Below are 24863 nucleotides of genomic sequence, written 5' to 3'. Positions count from 1 at the left end.
TTCTTTATTCCGCTTCTGCCACATTTATCCCACCTCAGGGCTTCCCACATCTCCCACAAGAAAATTATTTCAGTCCGTGTTGCTGAGAACAGTGAGTGGCACGTGGCGGGCATCTCTTCATTCAGCATATTTATGGCACACGTGAGCGTGTGGGCCTCTCCACGAGTGCTGGGGGCACAGCGGGGGAGGACACGTGGCCCACGCCTGGAGGGCTCTGCCATCCAGGTGGACTCCCTGGAGGGGGTGTTTGGAGGCCGGGGGGGTGTGTGATGCAGTACAGGGGCCGCCTGGGAGGTTTGGTTCCCACATCAAACATCCATCTCCTCCTCCAGGACAGAAGCAGGTGAGCACACTCCCCAGGCGCTGGGGACGAGGAGAACACATGTATTACCATCAAGCTGGGCGAGAGATGAGGTTTTGGACCTGAGTCACAGACAGGATCTGTCTCCCCACAGTCCATCCCTGGCTCAAATTAGAGACAAATGGGAGCCTGTGGGTGTGCTCAATAGACTGGCCCAATCCTAAGTGAAGCCTGTAGAGAAGGCAGGCTCGGCAGGTGGTCTCTTGGGGAGCTCCACCAGGGCTAGCTGGGAGGAGGGGGAGGCTCTCCGAGGGACAGTCCACTGCAGGACACTGGGTGTCCGGAACTTTCAGTGAGCAGGGGTCTCAGCTTGGCATCGAGCACACAGCATCAGAGCGTGGACCACCTGACAGCCTGCTCTTACCAACCTCGCTGCTTTCCCCGTGGGACCAAGGGGGCAGGGGCAAAGAAAAGAGGTGGTTCTGAGAGGGCAGATACATTGGCCCAAATGTCTCTTTAGTTTGGGAAAGAAAGCACATATTCCCTCTACTATGAAATATTAGTAAAATTAATAATACCTCTTTGTTGAAGGTTCATTACATGCCCCACATTTGGAAAGTAATATATATGTATGTATATATATATGTATCATACATATATGTATGATTGAGATATATATATATATATATATAGTGTATAGACACACTGCAATTATCATAATGAGAAATCTACAAGGGAGGTGCTCTCTGTGTACATATATGACAGATGGAGACACTGAGTTTTAGAGGATGTCATACAGCTGGTAAGAGGAAGAGCCAGCACTCAGCCCATACAATAGAGGATCTGACTATGAAATGCTTATTGAATCAAATACGTAATTTGAGCCCAAGATTCTTAACCAGCCTCCAGTTGTAGCCACCTGTGCTCTCTGCCCCTCCTGCTCTCCTTCTGTCATTCCAGCAGGTCTTTGGGACTCAGAAGAAGAGCCTCAGGGGGGCTCCGCGGGGCTCCTCTCACTCAGAGATCCCATAGTCCTCCGTCTCCACCGTTCTCCATCTGCGCTTGGGCTCTGGGGAACCCTAAGTGGGAGGAAGCTGCAGATGAATCTTCCTGAAACAATTCACCCCCAGCAAATTCTGTATGTGTCGGCTTTACACTGTCGGTATATTTCTGTAAGGGTGCAGTGTAAATTAAATTTCTGTAAATCGAATCCTCTACTAGAGGGACACTTAATGCTATTCCAAAACGCAGTATCTTATTTTTTGCCTGGCAATGGCTTATAAAAATTCAGTGTTAAGTAAGTCTGTAGTTCCTGACTTTAGGATCACATGGCTCCTGATTCATAAGCACACATACCCCTTGGAAGTGTCTTCTGTTTCAAGGGGTAGTTTCAGAAATCCAGAAGAACCCTTCAGTGATGCAGATCACCTCTGCTTATTAGGATGGTTTGTCAACTTGCAGTGCCAAGTGCCGACATGGGTGGCATAGGCTTTGGGTCACTCTCCCTTCCCTTCGTGTCCACAGCACACCACGGGAGCAGAGGGAACGTGGGGCTGAGACTCCCAGACCAGTTGTGGGCTTTGCGGGTGTACGTGTGGGTAGATTAGGGCTTTGTGGGTGTACGTGTGGGTAGATTAGGGCTTTGCGGGTGTACGTGTGGGTAGATTAGGGCTGTTACCCCCAAGATGTGGTTTGGGGAAGATGAAGGAGTCTTTCCCCTCTGTACTTGTTTAATGCCCCCCGGTTCTGCCTCTGTACCATGCTCCTCCCTGAGCCCAGAAATGTGCCTCTTTCTCCCTCCAACTGCAAAGAACAGTCAAGCTCTGAAGTCACCATGAGTCAGGGTGAGCAAAAGTCTCACTGGCCACACAGGAGGCTCTGGTGGGAGAAAAATGAAGTAGACAGACCCAGCACTGCACCAAAGTCCTTCATTATTAGCCCCGGGGCCTGGGAGAATTCTCATTGTCCTTGTGCGCAAGAGAGCCTGTGCCTTACCTGGGGACCAGCTCATGACGGAGGAGGGACAGGAAGGAGGACTCTTGGGGGACTGAGTTCTCCCGGATCCACGGAAGCCTGTAAACACCCTCGTGGGATGATCCCTCACCATGGTTGGTCTCCTAGTACCACAGTCAACTGTACGCCCAGTAAACCAGCCTGTGCTCAGCTGATTCTGTGTATGTTCTAGGCTGTGAGTCTGGTCAAAATGGAGAGGAAGGGAGGCTCTGGTCATCCCTGAATGTCCGCCTCCATCATCTGGGAACTCAGGCTCAAACGGAACTTGATAGGAGCAACATTAGCTGTTGGGACGTCTGGGTGGTACAGTCCCTTGAGCATCTGACTCTTGGGTGTGGCTCAGGTCATGATCTCAGGGTTGGGAGATTGAGCCCCACATCAGGCTCTGTGCTGACTGTAGAGTTTGCTTGAGATTTCCTCTCCATCTACCTCTGCCTGCCCCAGCCCCCTGCACTCTCTCTTGCTCTTTAAAGTATATATAATTTTTTTTTTAAAGGGAAGAGGAAACATGAGTGTAGAGGCCAATAATACGTATTTTGCCTTCTGTTCCCACTAAGGAAGGCAGCGTCCATGTTGGTCCCTGCAGGTCAGGAAACCAAGTCTGGGAACCACAGATTCTGTGGTCTGCCTGGGACATGGGAGCTAAGCTTTCAGGGGAATGACTGGAGAAGTCTCAAAGGCACGGGCTGGCAGAATGGTACCCACGATGTTCCAATCTGTGGATTAGAAGGAAAATTGAAAATCACCTGTTTTCTAGACAAATCCTCACGGAGGTGGTCAACCAGCCTTGGCTTGAGCACTTCCATCCTGCGTGTTCACTGAAGCCAATTTCCAGGCAATAGCTGCAAACACTAGCGTGACCCTCTGACGCTGAATCAATCCTTCTTCCCATAATTCCACTTATTGGTCCCGACTCTGCTTTCTTTTATTTCTTGACAGTAAGTCTACATGCCTCTTCTTCATGCTAGGTCTTTAGATACTTGGAGAGCATTATTCTGCCTGACTTTTGAGACTTGCTGGCACTGTGTGACTTCTCTCCGGAAGTTCTCTCCCTCCTCCCCCTCCTCCACGTTGTAGCTCTCAAACCGTCCTTGTTTTTTTAGCCTAATGCTCCTTTTTCTATCTTTCTGCATAAGGAAAATATCACAAATTTACTTTGTCATAAGATTTTCTTCCAATTCTGGCTCCCAGGGAGCTAGCTTGCCATGCTCCTCTTCCAAAACACTCAAGGCTTTTGTCACGGAATGGGATTAGTGTAACATTCTGGACTTTTCTCAGATCAGGCATTTTCCTCCTACACTTGTCACGTTCTAGGCAGCTCTCAAAGGTTAGTGATGGTTGTTCTAGGTCACAGGCCTGCCTCAGAAGATGTCGTGTCTGTGCTCTGGAACTGAAGCCCCATTGCTTCAAGAAAAGTTGGAAATATGTGCTGGGCTTACAGTGGATGAATACAGGTTTTTTTTGTTTTGTTTTGTTTTTTAAGATTTTACTTATTTAATTGACACAGAGAGACAGCTAGAGAGGGAGCACAAGCAGAGGGGATGGGAGAGGGAGAAACAGGCCTCCCGCTGAGCAGGGAGTTGGATGTGGGGCTTGATCCCAGGACTCTGGGATGGTGACCTGAGCTAAAGGCAGACCCTTAATGACTGAGCCTCCCAGGCACCCCTGAATACAGGTTTTTCAGTCAAGTTAAAAGTAGGAGGAAAAATTCCCAACCTTTCTTCAGGTTTTCAAAGCACTGGATCCACCTCCCATTTGATTTGATTTTGGCCACTTAGATTTCATTTCTAATTTCATTTCTGTGGTAAACGCATAGCCGGAACTGTGTGCATTTCATTTCCTGCTGCACTTAGGTCTCCTATACTCTTTGCTGTGCTTCCCAGACTGGGAATGGTACGGCTACCAGACCACTAACTCCTGCCTCTTCCCCAGCCTCTCCCTGCATTTGAGTTGTGGCTTCCATCTCAGAGCAGCCCTTCAAAGACAGCCTCTGCTCTCCTCCCCTGGCTTCCCTGTTTACCACCGTACTTTCCTCTCTCCTCCAGTCCAGCCTGCCTGAGGTCCTCCTTGGGGCCCTCTGTGCCCAAAGGATGAAACCTGAATGCATTTTCTTGGCATGAATGTACATTTCTTCCTGCTACCTTTTGTTCCAGTCTCCCTAAACATCTCCAGATTCACCCAGATTAGGTTCCATGTGTCTTTCCATGTCCCATTCCCACGTCCTGCATGGCTCCTTCCATTTTCTCTGCCCACCAAGCTCCTACTCACCTTTCAACCCACTTAAATATCCACTCTCTCTGGACTTCTGTGGCTCCTACAAGAGAGTTGGTTCTTTCTATCTATGGTTCCCCATCAGTATGTTCACATTTCTGCTACAGAACTTATTTTGTGTATTTATTTATTTACTCTGACCTCCTTCAAGCAAAGAACATGTTTTATTTTGTCTTTTTATCTCCAGTTCCCAGTACGATGTCTGCCACACGTTAAGGCTATAATAAGAGAATGAAACCCCTCCATATGAGTAGGATGTTCTGGGACTGAATTAGATGGAAGGAGAAAACAAGTGGTTGAGGCTCCAGCCTCTAGAATCTTACTGTGAAGGTTTAAATTGCAGTTCTGCTACTTCTAGCTGTGGGAACTTGAGCAAGTTATTTTGCAACTGAGTTTCAGTTTTTCTCATCAGTAAAATGGGTAGGATAATAGGACTTTCTTTATGGGGACTCTTTGGCAATCACTAAAATCCCAATTTGGTTTATTTCAAGATAAGTACATTTTTCTTCTTATGAGGGGGTCTCCTGAGAATAAATATGGAACACAGTAGAGTGGGAAACCTTGGGAAGAAAGAAGAAGAGAAAATGCAGGGGGTTTGATTAAGAGGAAAGAAAGCAGGAGCAGTCATACTCTATCAAATTCTTTCTCCTGCAATCTCCAGACATTAATCAGATTTATCACTTAAAATCCACATTCCGCTCTCCCTAACTATAGCCTGAGTTAATCTATTCATTGATTTTATAGTTATAGATAGTTCAAAGTAAATCCTTCACAGTGACAGGTGCTTTTCCCTTAGAGCAGGACTCACACACTACGATTCTACAGCATAAAAACCAAGGGCTCAAAACTAACACCATCTCCATCTAGACTCAGAAGGCAAAAAAAGAGACCCCATATGGGAATGTTACTGAGCTGAGGAGAAATGGGAGCATGGATGCTTGACTCCATAGACAATAAAATCAGGTAATTGAAAGAGCCCCTTATCAAGAAAGGCAATAAAATCAAGAGTGAAGATTTATTTTATTTTATTTTTTTTGCCAGGCTGGAATAGGAGATTGACACGATTGAGGTATTAGAGTGGGCTAACTGCTGGAACAAACAGTCCCCAAATCTCAGTGACTTAGTACAAGTTTATTTAATTATTTGCTTATTGCTCATGTCTAGTGCAATTTATGAGCTAGTTAGAAGGAGATGGCTTCATGAAATGATTCGAGACCAGGACTCTGTCCATCTAGTCACACTCTGTCATCATGCAAGGCCTCGGCATCCTCCTCTGGGTCGTGGTGGACAAGGAAAGAGAGCGAGCATGAGAGAGCTCATGGGAAGTCTCCTGGGCTGGGGCAGGGTTCACCGCCTGCTGGCCAGAACCCAGTCACGTGACTGCATTTAAATGTGGAGGAAACTGGGGAAATTTGTGTATCTGTGAGCCCAAGGGGAAGGTAGAAATTGCTTAAAGAATACTTTCCAAGTCTCTGCCAAGAGGGATGGAATGCAAGAAGATGGTGAAGTCTAAAGCCCCAGATTTAAGTCCAAAATGCCTATTTCACCAATATAGGATATAGATGGTCCAGCTCAGCAATTAAAATAAAAACAAAAATCTAGGGTTGGAAAAAAATGGAGGAGGGGTGGGAGTCTGGTTGACTATGAGATTACGGTTAGCCAAGAATATTTTTGTCTTCAAAAAAAAAAGAATGCTATTGTGTCAATTCTGTTTTAATAAAACAAGTGAAAGGATTTAAATAAATTTACTGTGTAAATACTAAAACAAAAGGAGTGCAATATTCAGGTGTGTTAATAAAGGAAATATATTTCATATATATATGAAAGATCATAAACTATCTTCAGTTTTGGTAAGCTCTGTGTCCTTGACTAAGATGCTTATCTGCGCCTCAGCTAGCTCCACTATGAAATAGGACTGAACTTGTGTGTATCAATTAACTGTTGCCATAATTATTGACATAAAAATAACCCCCAAACTCATTTTACAGCAATAATAACCTTTCTCAGTCATGCATCTGTAGATTGGCTGAGTTCAAGTGCTTCAGGCTACAGGTGTGCAAGGAAGCCATTTGGTGTTTTCTCCAATGATGTTTATCATGGGTCTCAGGCTGAAAGAGAAGTACTGGTGGGTAGGTGGGGAAAGCAATTCTTTTGGCCAGGGCAGGCAAGCAGGAAGAAGAGTGAAAATATGCAATGCCTGTTTGGATCCAGAATTGGTACCCTCTTCCTTATGTATGTCTTCATTTGTCCAGAATGAAGTCAGGGAGCCAAGCCCAATATTGCTGAGGGAGTCAATGAGGTCCACCCGTCTGAGTGACTGATACCGTCAAGTCCCATATCAAAAGGCATTCTTTCTGATCCAAGCGAGAATGAGGACTTGATCTACTGCACTGACATTTGCAAGATTGTGGCAATGATGAAAAAAATATGGAAAGCACCCAGGACTGTGCTTGGTAGCACAGGGGCTCAGTAGAGACACAATGAGGATAGTTATGCTGATGATAATGATGTGTTCAGAAATTGTATCCTGTACTCTCCATGGCTCAGAGCTCAGCTACTGAATTGTGTTTAATTTTGGTTGCCATCTTTAAAAAGAAACACATTAACAAGCTAGATTAAAGGCAGAGAAGGTTTAGCAGAAGGGCCTAGGAATCTAGAAACGATTGAAGGAACAAAAAAATATTTAGTCCAATTAAGAGTGGCTCATATAAAAAGCAAATGCCCCCAAATTCCAGAAAGGCGATCTCATTGCGAAGGAATGAACTTGTCAAATAATGGAAGGAGCTGCTAGTCAGGGGAAATTCTCTTAGAGTGAGTAGCTGACAGGAAGCCCACGGACGTGTGCTGTGGAGAAGCATGGCATGGGCTGTCCGCTTGCTGAGCAAGCACAACGGGAGGCCCAGAGTGGTGAGCGGAGCCATTTTCTCCACAGTTGAACAGATGAACTGTGGGGAGCAGGTTGGGAGGTTAAGGCAGAGCAGAGGTTTCTGTGCCTGAGAAAACACAGATCTAAGCTCCCTCTTCACTTCATCCTGGTCTCAGAGAGTCCCCGGCCCCTCCTTCCAAGGAGTGTGTTGTACTTCACGTTGTTCTACAAGCATGCTGCCTTCTGTGTCCCTCTTGGAGCCCCGGAGCCCCCACGGGAGACTTGCCAAGCAGTGACCTCGTCCTCCTCCTTTAAGCTTGAGTCTCCCCTCCCCATTTCTCCCAATCAGCCTTAATTAAACTGTTTGAAAGCTACAGCTTGATTTTAATTAGAGCAAAATTGGGAAGATTAGAATGAAATTGGCCAATCATTGTTTACGGGCCGTTGTTTGAGAACACAGCAGGCTGCGAAATTACCTACACGCTAGGCTTCTTGGATTTTACCAGAGAGCGGGAAGAGCGGGACACAGCGGCTCTGGGGGAGGGCCGGCCTCACCGCTGCCCTTGCTCCTCCTCGAGTTGCAGGGACCAAGATCTTATGTTACCAAAGGGCTCTGGGATTGAAGCCTTCCTGCCTTGGAATTACTCCTTGGTCTACAAGGCCAAAGAATTTCCTGGAAAGTAGAACAGAGGTATGCAGAGGTCCCTGAACTTGAGCATGGGTCATAGACCCATTCATAGCATGGTTCAGGTTCTTGTCAGACTCTACCACTCATGAAATGAGATGGGTCCCCCCCCTTTTTTTCCTTCAGTTTCTCTGTCTCTTCCTTTTTAACCTATAAAAGGTGAAGAGTAGAGTCATGAGATTTCTACTTCCTCTTTTCCAAGGTTTTTTTCTTGTATAGGTGAAATAGTTGAGCTGGTGTGAAACTTGTGCATGAATTTTTTTGGTAAAAAAATGAAAGGAAGGCTCTCCACCAATGTAAGAGATTATGGTTTTTATTATAATTTCTTTTTATAGCTCAGATTAATCATGTCTTATTCATTATGGCAGTAAAGGCTCTAATAGCTAAGTACATTACAGTAATCTGTTGTTGAGATAGAAATCTCCTGATGATGTGATGTGTCTAGAAATACAGCCTTCTGTACTGGAGCCAAAACATGTTATATCCCTTGGCCCCTAAAATGTCCAGCTAACCAATGTGGAACCATCTTAGCTGACTCACTGAGGTACATAACTCTGTGGTGGACTGAGTTCTGTGGTGGGAGCAGTGGCCTCTGAGAAGAGGTATATTGGCAGGAGGATGAAGAAAAAGAAGATTTCTTTGTATCTGGGGCTCTTCAGGAAAATCAGTGGTGTTTACTGAGATTCCTGCGTGAAAGTGGCAAGTCTCAAGCTAGCTGGGGAAAGGCAGCTCTCTGAGAGAAATGTGAGCTCTGAGAACAAAGACGTTTGCATTTATCCAGAACTGGTTGGTATGTGAGAAATTTTCCCACGGTCATTGGTTGACAGTTTACATAAAAAGTAAAGTTACAAGAAAAATAATGAGAAAGCTATTTGTGTCTTTGGCCAATTCATCTTTTTTTGCTCCTGAGTTCTTCAATATTTTAGTCAATGACCTGTCCTGTGTCTTCCTTCATTTTTCAAGGAAAACCAGTCATACATATATATATTTTTTCTTACAAGTATGAGCTGTACCCCAAACAACCTTTTGGAGAACAAGAACCTTTCAGCATGGCAGTCCCTTTGAAAACTTCGGGTTGGAGGAGGGTGCTCCCCAGAAGGGGTTGTTGGAAGTCTGTCAGGAGGGGCAAAGAGGGGAGAGGGGCAGCATTTCCTGTCAGGACAGCCTACTCTTTCTGCCATTGTTTGCAAAGTGGTGCTTAGATGTGGGCATCCTGGGCCCCACGGCTGTCCTAGGACTTCTCTGCAGCCTCTCTGGGAGTCCCCAAACCTATTCTGAGAACTGCCGCCTCAGTGAGCATGTGATGATTGCTCGGCTTTGCTGGAAACGGCATTGATTGTTCCCCAGGAAAGCCAGCCTGGGGTCTAACTCAGGAGGAACAGATGGGCTCCTAGCACTCAGGGACACCCTGACACGGGCATGGGGTGACGCCAAGCCCGCAGGGGGTGTCATGGCAGAGGGGCTGCGTAGGGCTGCCTACTCAGGATACAGGAAATGTGACTTTCCTAATGACAGCTGTATCGGTGGCCTTGGAAATGAATGTGCATCCCACACAGAAATGGAAAGCTAGGTCTGTTGGAAAACGGGTAACCACGAACACAGCTCTTAGCCTAAGGTCTCGGCACAAGCGCCTTTATTGTGGGCCGCGGTATTCCTTGTTACCAGATTTCAGTCTCCTTAAGGTATAGTTTTTGGTTTTGTTTTGAAACCGTGGGTTTCTTCCTAGAACGCTCTCTCTCCCTTGAGACTTCCCAGGGAGGGAGGTTTCATAGGTAACGTGTCTTCATGGGGGCCGGATCAATGTTCTCAGTTTAGAAGCCAGCAAAGTGGTGCTTCAGTGCGAGCTGCTGGAAACAAGCCCCGGGAAGGAGGACCCCAGCTGGGCTCTTTCCGAGTCTTTCATGGCCGGGAGCGTGGGGCCTGGCAGGGGAGCGCACTTGCTGGCAGAGTTCTTGCTGACCCCTTATCACTTGGAGGAACACGGTGCTGCCGCGTGGTTGGTGACATTAGAGGTAGTAGCTGTGACTTGGAGGCATTCTTTGTTTCCATCTTTCAAGCGAGGAGCGTCATCAGAGACCCTCCTGCTTCAAGCTTGGCTGTGGTTCAGCTCTTCTGTTACAGGCTCTTGGGTTCTGGGAAAATCCCTAAATTCATGTACAACCAGAAGCATCCTTGGTTGGCAATCTGGACCATGAGCGTTAAGCAGTTTGGGACAAAGATAACTCTGATCATTTCAGAATGTAGAGAGAGATTTTGGATCACGGCCGCCGTGTTCTCTGTGTTGGTGTGGACAGCTGCCGTAGCGTGCTGGTATTGCCTGGATCACACCTTTCCTAAATTTTGTTTTGGTTGTTATCAATGATTGTATCGGTGTGGCAACCCTTTGGCAGAAGTGTGTGTTGTTCACGCTAGGTGAATCTAGAGTTAGACGGGAAATGGAGTAAACTTCTGCTGGTTATAGCAGCTTTCCTATGTGCAGCTGGGAAGCCCTTGCAGGGGGAGTACACATTGGAAAGTTTCTGGTCACCCTCTGGCTTAGCCTGTGAGCCTGTGTCGTGGTCTCTGCTGTTCTAAAGGCACTTTGCACGGGGGGCTTCACTCCCATGTGAGATGTTTGCTCTCTCAGACTGCTTACTGCGTAACAAACACAGTGGGAGAAGATTTTAAGAGAAATGGCTAAATTGAAATGGAGATTTACTTGATGTCTTAATTGAAACAAAGATGATGGCTTAATTGAAGTAGTGTGTGTTAATATAATTGATATATAGAAAACATCCTTTTCCTAGGAAAAAAAAAGAGCCTTGATTATTTTATTACTGGAAAAAAACCTGCTAAAGGAGAACTCGGAAATGAACATTTATTCTCTGAATAGCTCAGGCTGCCTTCCAGTAGTGCCTTCTGAGGCTTTCAGATGCTGGAAAGAACCAGGTTAATAAGTTCTGTAAGTACATTTTTACTACTTTCTGGCTCAAACTCCTTTCACAGATGTTTTCCCCATTATTTTGATTCAATGAAGGGCCCCAAAGGGCAGGGAAGAAACTTAGTGAAGTAGGTGAGAAAACCACTGGGCATCCCCAGAGCCTGAGCCGTTATGCCAGCAGCCAAGGCCTAGGCCAGATTCTCGGTGGACACCCCAGTACAGTTCATAGAAGCGGCCTTTTTTTTGGGGGGGGGGTGTTCAGATATAGTTTTCATCCTTACGTATCTATTCTTTCTCCAATGAAATTCTCTCTTCCCCTCTCTCTCTCACTCACACACACACTGTCTTCCACTCACACAATCGTGATTACCCTTTTGAGATTCACAGGGTAGGTAGGTAGCATGGTGGTAAACACTGTAGACTCAGAAACCACACATCCTGTGTTTAAATCCTGACTCTGTCACCAACTGGGTGTTCCCCATTGGGCAAATTAGCTTACCTGTGCCTCAGTTTCCTCATCCATAAAATGAGGATAATAATCTTCTCCCCCTTATGGGGGTGTTTTGGATATCATATTGGTTAATACTTGTTAGATGCTTGGGATGCCTGGCACATACTAAGAATTCATTAAATGTAAACCATTATTTTTTATTATTTGCTCATAAAATGCTTCCTAAGACAGCATTGTTCATTTTTCTGAGTCATCTGTTATTCTGTGTTATGATGTCCTGAACAGCCATAGGAGCTGAAATCAGGCCTTTATCTTTGATTTCTCCCATGACACCCTATGTATGGACTTGATTTTTAACTAGGTTTCGATTTCTCCTTCTGCAAATGGATGTATTAAAACCACCTGAAATCCAAAACGATTTGCTTCAGTGTATATGTTACACTGTGTTTGGGATATATGGTAAACTCATGTGTATATAGATAACTAAAGGAATGGAATGTTCCAGGTAATGAGATATTTTTGTTAAAAGATAGTAAACTTTTAAAAATAATTAGAATACCGGGGCACCTGGATGGCTCAGTGGGTTGAACCTCTGCCTTTGGCTTAAGTCATGATCTTAGGGTCCTGAGATTGAGCCCCGCATCGGGCTCTCTGCTCAGTGGGGAGCCTGCTTCCTCCTATCTCTCTCTCTCTCTCTGCCTGCCTCTCCACCTACTTGAGATTGAAATAAATAATATCTTTAAAAAATAATAATAATTAGAATACCATAAAATACACTTAATCTCCACAGAGGAAAATTGTGTTCTCAAAACAGCAGAATGGTGTTGACTTGGGTTTTAATCTCAGCCCCACCACTTACTGTGTAACTTCAGGCAAATGACTTTCCTAACCTCTCTGGGTCTCACCGTTGCTGTCATCACCACCATCATAGCACTGGGGGAGAGGCCGGACACTAGCTTTCTGTTCTGATTCTGGTACCAGTTGGGTATATTGTTTTAAGCAAACCACTTCTCTCTCTGTTTCATGGTTTTTCTCATAACATAAGAGGAGTGAATAGACCTTCTCAATTGGTGCGCCTGCTGGCCCCTGCCGGCACTGCGAATGGCTAAGGACGGGTGTGGGTTTGGACAGGTTTGTCCATATATTGACCCATTTAGCCCCTGGGGCGACTGGGCAAAGTCCGGGGTAGCAGGACTTCCTGTGCTTGGTCTCCTCTGTTCTGGTCCCAATGCATCACATGGAGAATTTTCAATGTACACGATAACGTGAAAAAATATTGGCAGATAGTACTAAAATGTTCCTTCTAATTTGAACAGTCAAAATTTCCCTCTTGGTAGTTGTGTGAAATCAGGTAAATTACTTAGCTTTCTAAGCTTCCACAGCCTCATTCATTTAAATAATAGATGCTCAAAACTCTTTTTGGTTTGGATAAAATATATGATTTTCCAAGTCTGATGCTGGACAAAAAGAAAGGAGGATTAAGGAAAAGTGCATGACTTTAAAATTGTTACTTCTTTTGGTGACCTTGAACATTACCTTGCCAGTTTACTTCTTTTGCACGTGGTTCTTCAGTTTTGCTATTATCATAGCAAAAGTTGTTGTTGTGGCAGAAGTTGTTGTTAGACCCATTGTAGGGGTTGGGCTGCTGATCATTAACATTGGGCATAAAGCAGAGCAGAGTCTGAATGGGGGCTCTGTACTCACTGGACTTCAGAGTGTAGACTGTGGGTTCAGAATGTGCCCCAGGGTTTGAAAGGTATCCATGTCTGCTGAAGACAATGGAAGAAGGCCCTGACTCAGTTTACCAAAGCATAAGAAAATGCCATCTGTGCCTGATTTATGTATAAACAGTATATAAAATCATGCCTGTAAATTACATTTTTATAATTCAAATCTAATTTTCTCATTGATATGTATACACATTTCAGATACTTTACTTCCATTTCAGATCAATCACTAATTAGTAGTCGCATCTACATATTCCCATGCTGTAGCATTTTTTTATCTAGTCATCAATAATTTCCAAACAGTGAAAGGAATAGGAGAGCGATGACATAAAACAAGTGAATTTAATTTAAATTAAATAAATGAGAGAATCTCCCAGTCATTTAACAGAAGTATATTACTAACAGTATGAAAGGTTAGAACTTCTAGCATTGTTCTATTGCTGTTGAGTTAAGACCGAAAGGGTCAATCTTGCCCTCATTGAGTTTTTGTTTTACTGGGAGAGGAAGAGAATTTAAAAATGTATTATGTTGGGTAGTAATAAGTGCTAAAAAAAAAAAAAAAAAGATAACTAAAGCAGAGCATGGAGACAGAGAGTGAGAGAGAAAGAGGATGTTCTTTTGGATGGGATGGTCAAGGAAAGCTTGTAGGAGGTACCGTTTGGCAGTCCTGAATGAAGGGACTGAGCACACCTTTTTTTATTTATTAAATTTAATTATATTGGCAACCACCTCTATAGTAAGGTGATCTTTCTTTTTGGTGAGGGGCTTTGACCATTGTAAGAAATTATGAAAAAATGGAAGAACACCTGCTTTTTATTTCTTCTAGCAATCTAAATGATAGGATAGAAATTGTTTATTAGTTGATGAATATGGCCTACCATGAATCAGGGAGGCTCGATTTGGTGTCAGATTCCAAATACAATCACCAAGACCCATGTCAAGGAGCTTACTGCCTATGCTTTCTTCAAAGAGATTTTCTTCCAAGTCTTAAGTGGTGTCTTTAATTTGTTTTTGAGTTTATCTGTGTGTATGGTGGAAGATAAGGGTCCAGTTTACTTCTTTTGCACGTGGTTCTTCAGTTTTGCTATTATCATTTATTGAAGAGACTATCCTTTTCCCATTGTATATTTTTGGCTTTTTTGTCACAAATGAATTGACCCTATATGTGTGTTTGTTTCTGGGTTCTCTGTTTTGTTCCACTATCGGTGTGTCTTATTGTTTTGTTTTTGTTTTTAGTTTCACAGGTAGAATTTAGTGATTCATCAGTTGCATATGATACCCAGTGCTCATTCTATCACATGCCCTCCTTAATGTCCATCATCCAGTTACCCCATCCTCCCACCCACATCCCCTCCAGCAACCATGTTTGCTTCCTTCAAAGAGTCTCTTATGATTTATCTTCATCTGTTTTCATTTCATTTTTCCTTCCCTTCCCCTGTTTATCTGTTTTGTTTCTGAAATTCTGAATATGAGTGAAATATATGGTATTTGTATTTCTCTGATTTATTTCACTTAGCATAGATGTCAATGTGTTTTTAATGCCAATACCATATTTTGATTACTAAAGCTTTGTTATGTAGTTTGAAATTAGGAAGTGTGATGACTTCCTAGCGTTGTTCTTTTTTTCTCAAGATTGCTTTGACTATTTGGGCTCTTTTGTGGTTCCACACACACTTTTGGATTTTTTTTTTCTATTTTATGGAAAATGCCATTGGAAATTTTATAGGGATCGTAATGAATCTGTAGATTGCTTTGGATCGTATGGACATTTTAACAATATTGATTCTTCTAATCCATGAGCATAGACTATCTTTCCATTTATTTGTGTCTTCTTCAATTTCTTTCACCAATATATTATATAGTTTTTAGTGTACAGAATGTTCATACTCTTGGTTAAATTTATTCCTTGTTATTTTTTTCTTTTTTTGCTATTTTAAATGGGATTTTTCCCTTAATTTCTGTGGGTTTTTTTTGTTGTAGTTGTTATTACTCTATAGAAATGTAACTAACTTTTGTATATTGATTTTGTATCTTACAACTTTGCTGGATTAGTTTATTCTAACAGGTTTTTTTTGGTGGAGTCTTTAGGGTTTTCTATATATAATACCATATCATCTGCAAATTGATGATTTTACTTCTTTCTTCCTGAGTTGGATTTTTTTTTTTAATTTTATTTAGTCATTTGACAGAGATCACAAGTAGGCAGAGAGGCAGGCAGGGGGGCGGGGAGAAGCAGGCTCCCTGCTGAGCAGAGAGCCCAATGCAGGGCTCGATCCAGTACCCCAAGATCATGACCCAAGATGAAGGCAAAGGCCTAACTCCCTGAGCCACCCAGGTGCCCTGAGTTGGATGTTTTTAAATTCTTTTTCTTCCTTAATCGCTCTGGCTAGGACTGCCAGTACTATGTTGAATAAAATTGGCAGGAGTGGGCCACCTTGTCTTATTCAATCTTAGAGAAAAAGATTTCAGCTTTTAACCATTGAATATAATGTTAGTTGTGGGCTTGTCATATAGGATATATATTATGTTGAGGTATGTACCCTCTATATATTTTTTATTGAGAGTTTTTATCACAAATGATGTTGAATTTTCTCAATTGCTTTTCCTGCATCTGTTGAGATGATCATATGTTTTTATACTTCGTTTTATTAGTGTGGAGTAGCACATAGATTGATTTGCAAATGTTGAACCATCCTTTCATTCTTGGAATAAGTCCAACTTGATTATGCTGTATAATTCTCTTTGTGTAATGTCAAATTCAGTTTACTAATATTTTGTTGGGGATTTTTGCACGTGTATTTATCAGGGATACTGGCCTATAATTTACTTGTCTTGTAGTGTCTTTGTCTGATTTTGGTATCAAGGTAATGCTGGCCTTGGAAGTTTCCCCTCCTCCTCTATTTTTTGGAAGAGTTTGGAAAACATTGGTAAGAATTCTTTAAATGTCTGGTAGAATTCACCAGTGAAAGCCAGCTGATCCTGGACTTTTGTTTGTTAGGAGGTTTATTATTACTGACTCAATCTTCTTGCTAGTAATTCATCTGTTCAGATTTTCTACTTATTCATGATTCACTCTTGATAGGTTATATTTCTAGGAATTTATCCATTTCTCATAGTTTGTCCAATTATTTGGTCAGTTATTGTTCATTGTAGTCTCTTGTGATCCTTTGTATTTGGGTGGTATCAGCTGTAATGTCTCCTCTTTCATTACCAATTTTATTTACTTGGGTCTCTTCCCTTTTTTCTTGGTTAGTCTAGTTAATGATTTGTCTATTTTAAAAATCTTTTCCAAAAACCAACTTTTATTTTCATTGATCTCTTCTGTCATCGTTTTAGTCTCTATGCTATTCATTTCCACTCGATCATTGTTATTTTCTTCTTTCTACTAACTTTGGGCTTAATTCATTGTTCTTTTTCTAGTTCCTTGAGGTATCAATTAGGTTGTTTAAGAATTTCATTTTTTCTTCGTGTAGGCATTTATTTTTATAAACATCCCACTTAGAACTACTTTTGCTGCATGGTATTTGTATTTCTATTTCCATTTGTCTCAAGTTAGTTTTTGATTTCTTCTTTGACCTATTGGTTGTTCAGGAGCATGTTGTTTAATCTCCATGTATTTGTGAATTTTCCACTTTACTTCTCGCATTTTCTAGTTTCATACAATTGTGGATGAAAAAGATGCATGATATGATTTCAGTCTTCTTACATTTATTAAAATTTATTTTCTGACCTAACATGTGATCTACCCCAAAAAATGTTCCATGTGTGCTAGAGAGGAATGTGTTTTCTGGGGCTGTTGAATGGAATGTTCTGCAAATATCTGTTATGTCCATCTGGTCAAATATGTCATTTAAAGCCAATGTTCCCTTGTTGATCTTGTCTGAATGGACTCATCCTTGTTGAAAGTGAGGCATTGAAGTCTCCTCCTATTGTTGAACTGCTGTTCATTTCTCCTTTCAGAGCTGTAAATATTTGCTTGATATGTTTAGGTGCTCCTACCTTGGTGCATAATTTACCAATGTTGTATCTTCTTGGTGAATCGATCCCTTTGTCATTATAGAATGCCCTTCTTTGTCTCCTGTTACAGTCTGGCTTAAAGTCTGTTTAACTGATATAGCTCCCCCAGGTTTCTTTGGATTTCCATTTACGTGGAATATCTTTTTCCATTCCTTCACTTGCAGTATAGGTCTCCTTAATGCTGAAGTGAGTCTCTTGCAAGCAGCATGTAGTTGGGTCTTTAAAAAAAAAAGTCTATTAAGCCACCCCATGTCTTTTGATTGGCCATTTGGTCAATTTGGACAGGAGATCAAGCAATTGTTCTGTATGCTGCAGTGGGATTTGGGATAGAAAACAGTTCGACAAATACCCTGTACTTTAAAGTTTGACATTTCCTGTACGATGGAAATAAATGATAATGTATTATTATGAACTTGCCTGCTTAGATAAATAAAGCCACACAATGGGAATCTTAAAAGACTTTGTTGGAACCTTGAATTATTAGTCGTCTTTTCTTTTGTTTCCCTGGTAATATTTGGCACATGCCCCTCCTCTCTGTCTTAGTTCCTAGAGTTAGATGAGAGAATTCTATAGCCTTAAATTGGGCATGGACTTTTATTCACTTATTTTGGAACTCTTTTATTTTTATGCAGCCCTATAATTTGTAGTCCATGGATTTGGGGAGAAAGACCAAGCTTCAGCACTGTCACAAAGAGCAGAGTTGGGATGGGTGAGAAGGTTGATAAGACTTTGCATTTTGTTGTTCCCTAATGCAGTGGAGCTGGTCCTTACGAGTATAATGTGAAAGGCCATGGAAGAGTCCTTTCTTACTAGTGGATGTAATCCTTTAAATTTCATCGTAAGACAGATTCCTCTTGGAAATGTGTCCCCTTTAAAATACAGACATTTCAGTGAGGAGCAAAGCAAGAAGATTAAAAGTGTATATGGGACTAGAAAGGAGTTTTGGCGTCTTGTATAATAGGGCTTCTTAGAAGGTGGGTCCTCTTAGGTCTTTTCAGGATGTCCATGTTGACATCTGCTAATGTTGTGAAAACAAATCATCTTGATTTGGATAAAGGCAGTCTCACCAAAGGACACCAGTAGTCATGTATTTTTTAAAAATACTTTATTTATTTGACACAGAGAGAGAGATCACAAGTAGGCAGAGAGGCAGAGAGAGAGGGGGAAGCAGGCTCCCCGCTGAGTAGAGAGCCTGATGCAGGGCTCCATCCCAGGACCCTGAGATCATGACCTGAGCTGAAGGCAGAGGCTCAACCCACTGAGCCACCCAGGTCCCCAGTCATGTATTTTTTTATCATTACATACTTGGACCTAAACACATACACGCGCGCATGCACACAAACATGCATGTTAGATTCATATCAGAAATGTCCTTGAAGCAGTCAAGTTTATTAATTTTATTGGCTCTTGACCCTTGAGTACATGTCTTTTTAATATTTTGTATGGTGAAATGGAAAAATACACCTAAAGCACATTGGAGGCTATGGAAGAGCGATGATTGTCTCAAGGAAAAAATGCTTTTGTGATTGAATTGTGAGCTCAACTAGCTGCTTTTTCATTGGAACTGAATTTTTCTTGAAAGAACAACCATCAGACAAACTATTGTTATTTAGACTTTAGTGTCTGGCAAACATTTTCTAAAAAAAAAAGGGGAGTGGTGAGGAATGAAGTAGGTTTACCTCTTCAAGGAAAACAACTAATATTTGTTGCCAACGATGAAATTTAAGCTTTCAGATGAAAATTAGAATTTTGGAAAACTCATATTTGTCATTATGAGCTTGGTAGCAGTTCCAATATTTAATAACTTTACTCATGAGATTTGTGGTGATATTAACAAATATGGTGTTTTGTGATTACATGATGAAAAGTTCACAATGTGAAAGATCTGAATAATTCAGTGATCCCATATTTTTTAGTGATGATGTTCCAAAATCCTGAAGGGTAAAAGGACACATTCAAAGTACAGTGTAGAACACCAGATTTTAATGTAACAGAGTTATGAAAAGTGCACTGAAATGGTTTCAGATTCCAGGCTGTAACTAACCTTTAAGGAATGACATTTGTTGAGTGAACAACAAATAGCCACAAAGAAGAATATCCACAATTATCACAACAGATTGAATGCAGAAGCAAATATGAGAATGCAGCTCTCTTCTGCTAAGCCAAATATTAGAGACTTGCAAAAATGCAAAGTAATACCACTCTTCTTGCTAAACTGGTTTTGTTTCAGGACATATGGTTATTGTAATAAAAATATGCTATTTACATTATATGTAATAGATTTACTGCTGTGATCTTTAAGTAAAATAATACATTTAAATTTCCCAGTTTGAGTTTTTAAAGTGGTAATCATCCATAGCTATACGCCACATAAATATGGAGACACAGTCATTTTTTGAGTGTAAACCAAAAAGTGTGAGGACTATTGTGTAGACCAAACTCCTGACTTTACAAATGGGGAGCTCATGGGACTCATGCACTGAGGGGCAACTGGACCTGGTTCCCATCTCTGCAAACCGCTGCTCTCATGTTTTCACTGTTGGCGTCTTGCCCCCATACTACACTGTGGTACACGACTACCTTCATACGGATGAGCTGATTAGCTGCTCTCCAGTGAGACAGCCAGATGGAAGTAGGTTGTGATGGAAGTCAGCCGAGATGGGTCTTTCCCCAGCCTGGGAACGGGGGCCCTAGTGGAGGCCAGCAGGCCTCTTCCAGGCACCAGGGACGTGTGTGTGGAGGGACGTGTGCTGAGGGGAGGGGACCGTGGTAGAAGTGGAGAAAGAGCATTCTCTACTTCAGATTTTATGATTCTTGTTCTTACATACATGGAGCTTTTCTTTATCCCTTGACTTTTTCTCCAGGGAGTTTGCCCGTTGGAAAGTAAACAACTTGGCTCTGGAAAGAAAGGACTTCTTCAGTTTGCCATTGCCTCTCGCCCCAGAGTTTATCCGGAATATTCGCCTCCTTGGAAGGAGACCCAACCTACAGCAGGTCACTGAAAACCTGATTAAAAAGTACGGCACTCATTTCTTACTTTCTGCCACCCTTGGAGGTAAGCAACATCGCAATCCTACGCTAACTGGCTGTCAGATCATTGAATTATAGCTTTAAAACCCATGGAGTAGAGCTTGAGTCTTCCTGGGTCTTTGTTCTTCCCAGCCTGTTACTGCCTGAGAAATAGTTTCTTTCTGGTGCCTTTGAGAACAGTATAATCTCTTGACATCCAAATCGTGACATCCAGAACATTGCTATTTGCTTATAAGCATCCTCCTCGAGGAAGGGGTGTTGGGGTAAGGAGGTGGGGGATTCACAGGCGCCTACTAAGTACTTGCCAGCAGGGGGCGCTCCCAGTTTTCTTTTGACAGTGCTTTCTAACCCAGAGGCTTCTCCACATCCTAGTATTTGCTGTGGCTATAGTTGTCAGACCCATAGGCAAAGAAGTAAACGTCCATTGAGTCCCTGACCCCTGCTGGCCTCTCTAAAGATTGATAGCTGGCCAAACAAATTCCAGTGGTTCTGGGCTGGATGGGGACGAGGTTGGGAGTGGGGATGGTGTAACCTGTGACCGAATCGAAAGCTCTGAGGAGACAGGGCTGTCGCTGCCCTGGGAAGAAGAAAGTGGGATTTATGATAACATTTAGCTCACTGTCTGATGGACAAAAAGAAACTCTCCAAGGGTTTGGGCCAGCTGCCGGCATGTGGTAGGCGTTGACTGTTTGATGGGGAGGAGGGAGGTTGAACTTCAAGGCTCTTGCCCTTTCTGAGGGAGCAGAAATATCCATGGTGACTTCTCATAAACAACTTGAGAGAGAAAATTTTATCTCCCCCGTGGAGGTAGATTGCCCGAGACTGAGATCAATAAAGGATGTTAAATGGATAAGCTGGAGGGGAGGGGATGGGCTATGGGATGGTTAAAGAATGAGGGAAAGGGAGGAGGGCCCCCTGGGCAGTGCTGCCCGCTGCCCTGTGCACTGTCTGATGAGACTGTTCTAGAACTCTTCTTCAGCAGGGGCAGCGGACTCCTTCTGAGCTCTGACTCTTCTGGCCAAGGGTTTCATGTTCTAACTGGTAGGGGATTAGGGAGCAGAAGGCCTTACCAATGGACCCATGTTGTTTGTGACAGGAGAAGAGTCCCTGACCATTTTTGTGGACAAACGAAAACTGAGCCGCAAGGCAGAAACAGCAGGAAGCGCTCCTGTCGTTGGGGGCAGTGGAAACAGTTCTGCCGTGTCCCTGGAGACCCTGCACCAGCTGGCAGCCTCCTACTTCATCGACAGAGAGAGCACACTGAGGCGGCTGCACCATATCCAGATAGCCACGGGGGCCATCAAGGTAACAGCTTGCGAAGTGCTGGGGAGGGACGGCAGACAGGCAGAGAAGAACCAAAGGGGAAGCTGGAGTCTTAGCCAGCTCCAGGTCAGCCAGGCCTGACTGAGGGATGTGGGAAAGCAGCTTCCTGACACAGGCACAGCTGACCCTGAAAGGTGGTCCAGGTCTTCCCTGTACAGCAGACAGACATGTAGCTTCTACTCTGAGGCAGTCTCTGGTCAGCAGACTGTTGTGAAGGAGAGACAAGGTCCTTACTCTGCAGAGGTTACATTCCGGTGAGGGATGAGGATATTAAACAAGTATAAAAGCAAAGTAATTTTAGATAAAGGTACAAAGAAAAGAGAGTCATAAGGTACAGATTTCCTGGGGTGAGAGAAGGGAGCAGCTAATATTAGCCAGATTGGCCCAGGGAGGTCACTTCGGGTTTAGGCTTTGAGGCTGACATGAGAGCGATCTGAAGGAAGGATATTCAGACAGCGAGAACTAAGGCCCTGGGGCAGGAATCAGGTTGGTGCCTTAGAACACAGAAGATCGCTGTGACTACAGTAAGGTGAACAGGAAGACACTGGCACTAGATGGGGTTCAGAAGTAGACTAGAACCAGATTACATGGCCATGATATGGAATTTTCATGTCAAAGTACAGCGAAAAACAAGCAGATAGTTCTGAGCAGAGGAGTGATATGATCTCATGCATGTTGGAAAATGATCAGTGGTTACTATAACATTAATAATCATAACCGTCATCCCATCATCTCTACTTACAGCTAGGACATTTCTGGCAAAGTTCATATTGTTTTAGGGAAAGGAAGACCAATGATAATACTTGAAAATTCTGGATTATTTTATTCTAAATATAATGTCAAGGTAGCGAGTGGTGTCAGTCTTGTATTATATGCTGCTTTTATCACACCCAAAATTGGAAGGAAATTTTATTCCTTTATTTATTCGTTCAGTAGATATTTATTGAACACCTGTTATGTGTCGTGCTCTGCTCTGGCTCCTGAGAATCCTAAGAGTGAACAAAGCATAGAGAGTCCCTGCCCTCATGAGCTTCACATTCTAATACATGATGTTAGGTGGGATCAATGATACGAAGGAATGGATTCAGGGAAGAGGAAAGAGAGTGATGGGGACATGGCACTTTCAGGAAGGCCTGTTTGAAGAAATGCCATTTAAGGATCAAGAAGATGTGGTATATATACACAATGGAATACTATGCAGCCATCAAAAGAAATGAAATCTTGCCATTTGCGACAACATGGATGGAACTAGAGCATATCATGCTTAGCGAAATAAGTCAAGCAGAGAAAGACAACTATCATATGATCTCCCTGATATGAGGAAGTAGTGATGCAACATGGGGGCTTAAGTGGGTAGGAGAAGAATCAATGAAACAAGATGGGATTGGGAGGGAGACAAACCATAAGTGACTCTTAATCTCACAAAACAAACTGAGGGTTGCTGGGGGGAGGGGGTTTGGGAGAAGGGGGTGAGATTATGGACATTGGGGAGGGTATGTGCTTTGGTGAGTGCTGTGAAGTGTGTAAACCTGGTGATTCACAGACCTGTACCCCTGGGGATAAAAATATATGTTTATAAAAAATTTTTTAAAAAATTTAAAAAAAGAAAGAAATGCCATTTAAGCAGAGATCTGAATGGAGGGAGGGAGGGAGGGAGGAGGCCACATGGGTATCTTGAGCGAGAGCAGGTGTGATTGCTGCAAGTGGGAGTGTGCGTGTTGCGGTTCAGAAATACTGTGTCAGGTAGCTGGGGTGCAGCCAGCAGAGGGGTGAAGAGGAGATGAGCCTACAGAGAACACTTTTTCTCTCCCCCTAACCTCTCCCTCCCCGCCCGGTGGTTGACTGCCTGAGACGGAGATCAATAAAGGGTGTTAAGATCATGAGGGCATCACTGCTTAGAGAAGAGAAGAGAACGCGGGATTGTGGAGACTGATGCCATCCATGGTCAAGGGAGGAAGGAACGGTGGCCCGCTCAGACAAAGCTGGCTGCAAGAGGTAGTGAGAAGTTGGCAGAGGCAGGATGTGTTTTGATGGTAGAGCCTCTGGGATTAGCTAATAAATTAGAAGAAAGGAATCAAGAGTCACTAAGATTTTTGGCATTAGCAACAAGATGACAGTGATTCTTTTACAAGAAGGACAATGCTGGGAGAGGCGCCATCTGAGAGAAACAAATCAGGAGCTTGATTTTAGACACCCTGAGTGTGACATTCCTCTTAGACATCCGAGTGGAGCTGTCTAAGAGGCAACTGGATATAAGACTAGGATTTCAATAGAAAGGTCACGATTGGACATAGAAATCCGGCACATGGCTATACACAGATGTGTAGCTGGTATTTTATACTGTGGGAAAGTTGAGATGAGATCACTTGAGGAGTGAACGTAGCCTGTAAACGGCTCTAGGGCCAAGCTGAGCGGCAGATCAATACCCAGAAATGGGGAAGAGGAGGAGGAGCTAACAGGAGGCTGAGATCATGCAGATCGATATGAAGGAACCAAAGTCCTATCACAAGACCGTGTGAAGCAAGTGTTTCTCAAAAGAAGGAGCGGACAGCTGTGTTAGGTGCTGTTGAGTAGTCGGAGAATGGACCTTCAATCTGGCCACATGGAGGAAACGAGCAACCTAGAGAGGAGGGGTTTCAGTGACACGACAGGTTCAAAAGGCTGAGTATAGAAGGTTCAAGAGAGAAAGCAAGGGAGGAATCAGAGGAGGAGAAGGCAATTCTTTAAGGGTTTTTGCTGTAAAGACAAAAGGTGGGCGATAGCTGGAGAGCGGTGGAAGGTCCAGGGAGGTGGAGATTTTGTTTTTAAGGTGGAGGATATTCGAATCTTGGCATGTTGGTGGCAACGATTCAGAAGAGAGGGAGAAGATGATGACGGAGGAGAGGCAGGAGGCAGTTACCGGAGCAGCCGGGTGAGCGGGAGAGGCTGGTCGTCCACGGAGAGGTGGGTCTTACCTAGGAGCATAAACATCCTGTCCTTCGCAGCAGGAGGCATTCAGGTGACAGACCCCACACAGTCGCGTGTAGCTAGGGCGGGAGGATGCGAGCGTCCTTGTCTGATTGGTCCAGTGCCTTGAGGACACGAGAATCAGAGTCCTTGACTAAAAGGAAGGGAAAGAGATTGTTGAGAAAAGAATGCAGGAAATGGTTTCAGAAGGGTGGAGGTTAGGTGCTTCAACTACTAGATAAATGTGGTGGACTGGTGGGCAGCCTGAGGACCCATGCAAGACTCACGGTGACAGTTCTAACGGGGGACCCGT

The 24863-nt window shown here is 43.4% G+C and overlaps 1 protein-coding gene across 1 annotated transcript in view; it reads left to right on the top strand.

The window, feature by feature from the left end:
- Positions 1-24863, top strand: part of BRINP2 (BMP/retinoic acid inducible neural specific 2) — a 106989-nt gene that overhangs the window by 64565 nt on the left and 17561 nt on the right. The window contains exons 3-4 of the mRNA XM_082703871.1: positions 20116-20306; positions 21378-21586. Of these exons, the coding sequence (XP_082559997.1) occupies positions 20116-20306; positions 21378-21586 (400 nt within the window). The remainder of the gene's footprint in view (positions 1-20115; positions 20307-21377; positions 21587-24863) is intronic.

This window comes from Mustela nivalis, assembly GCF_964662115.1.
Source record: "Mustela nivalis genome assembly, chromosome: 16".
Taxonomy (NCBI): Eukaryota; Metazoa; Chordata; class Mammalia; order Carnivora; family Mustelidae; genus Mustela; species Mustela nivalis.
Note: the sequence above shows the minus strand (reverse complement) of the source record. Positions and strands in the feature narration are given on the sequence as shown.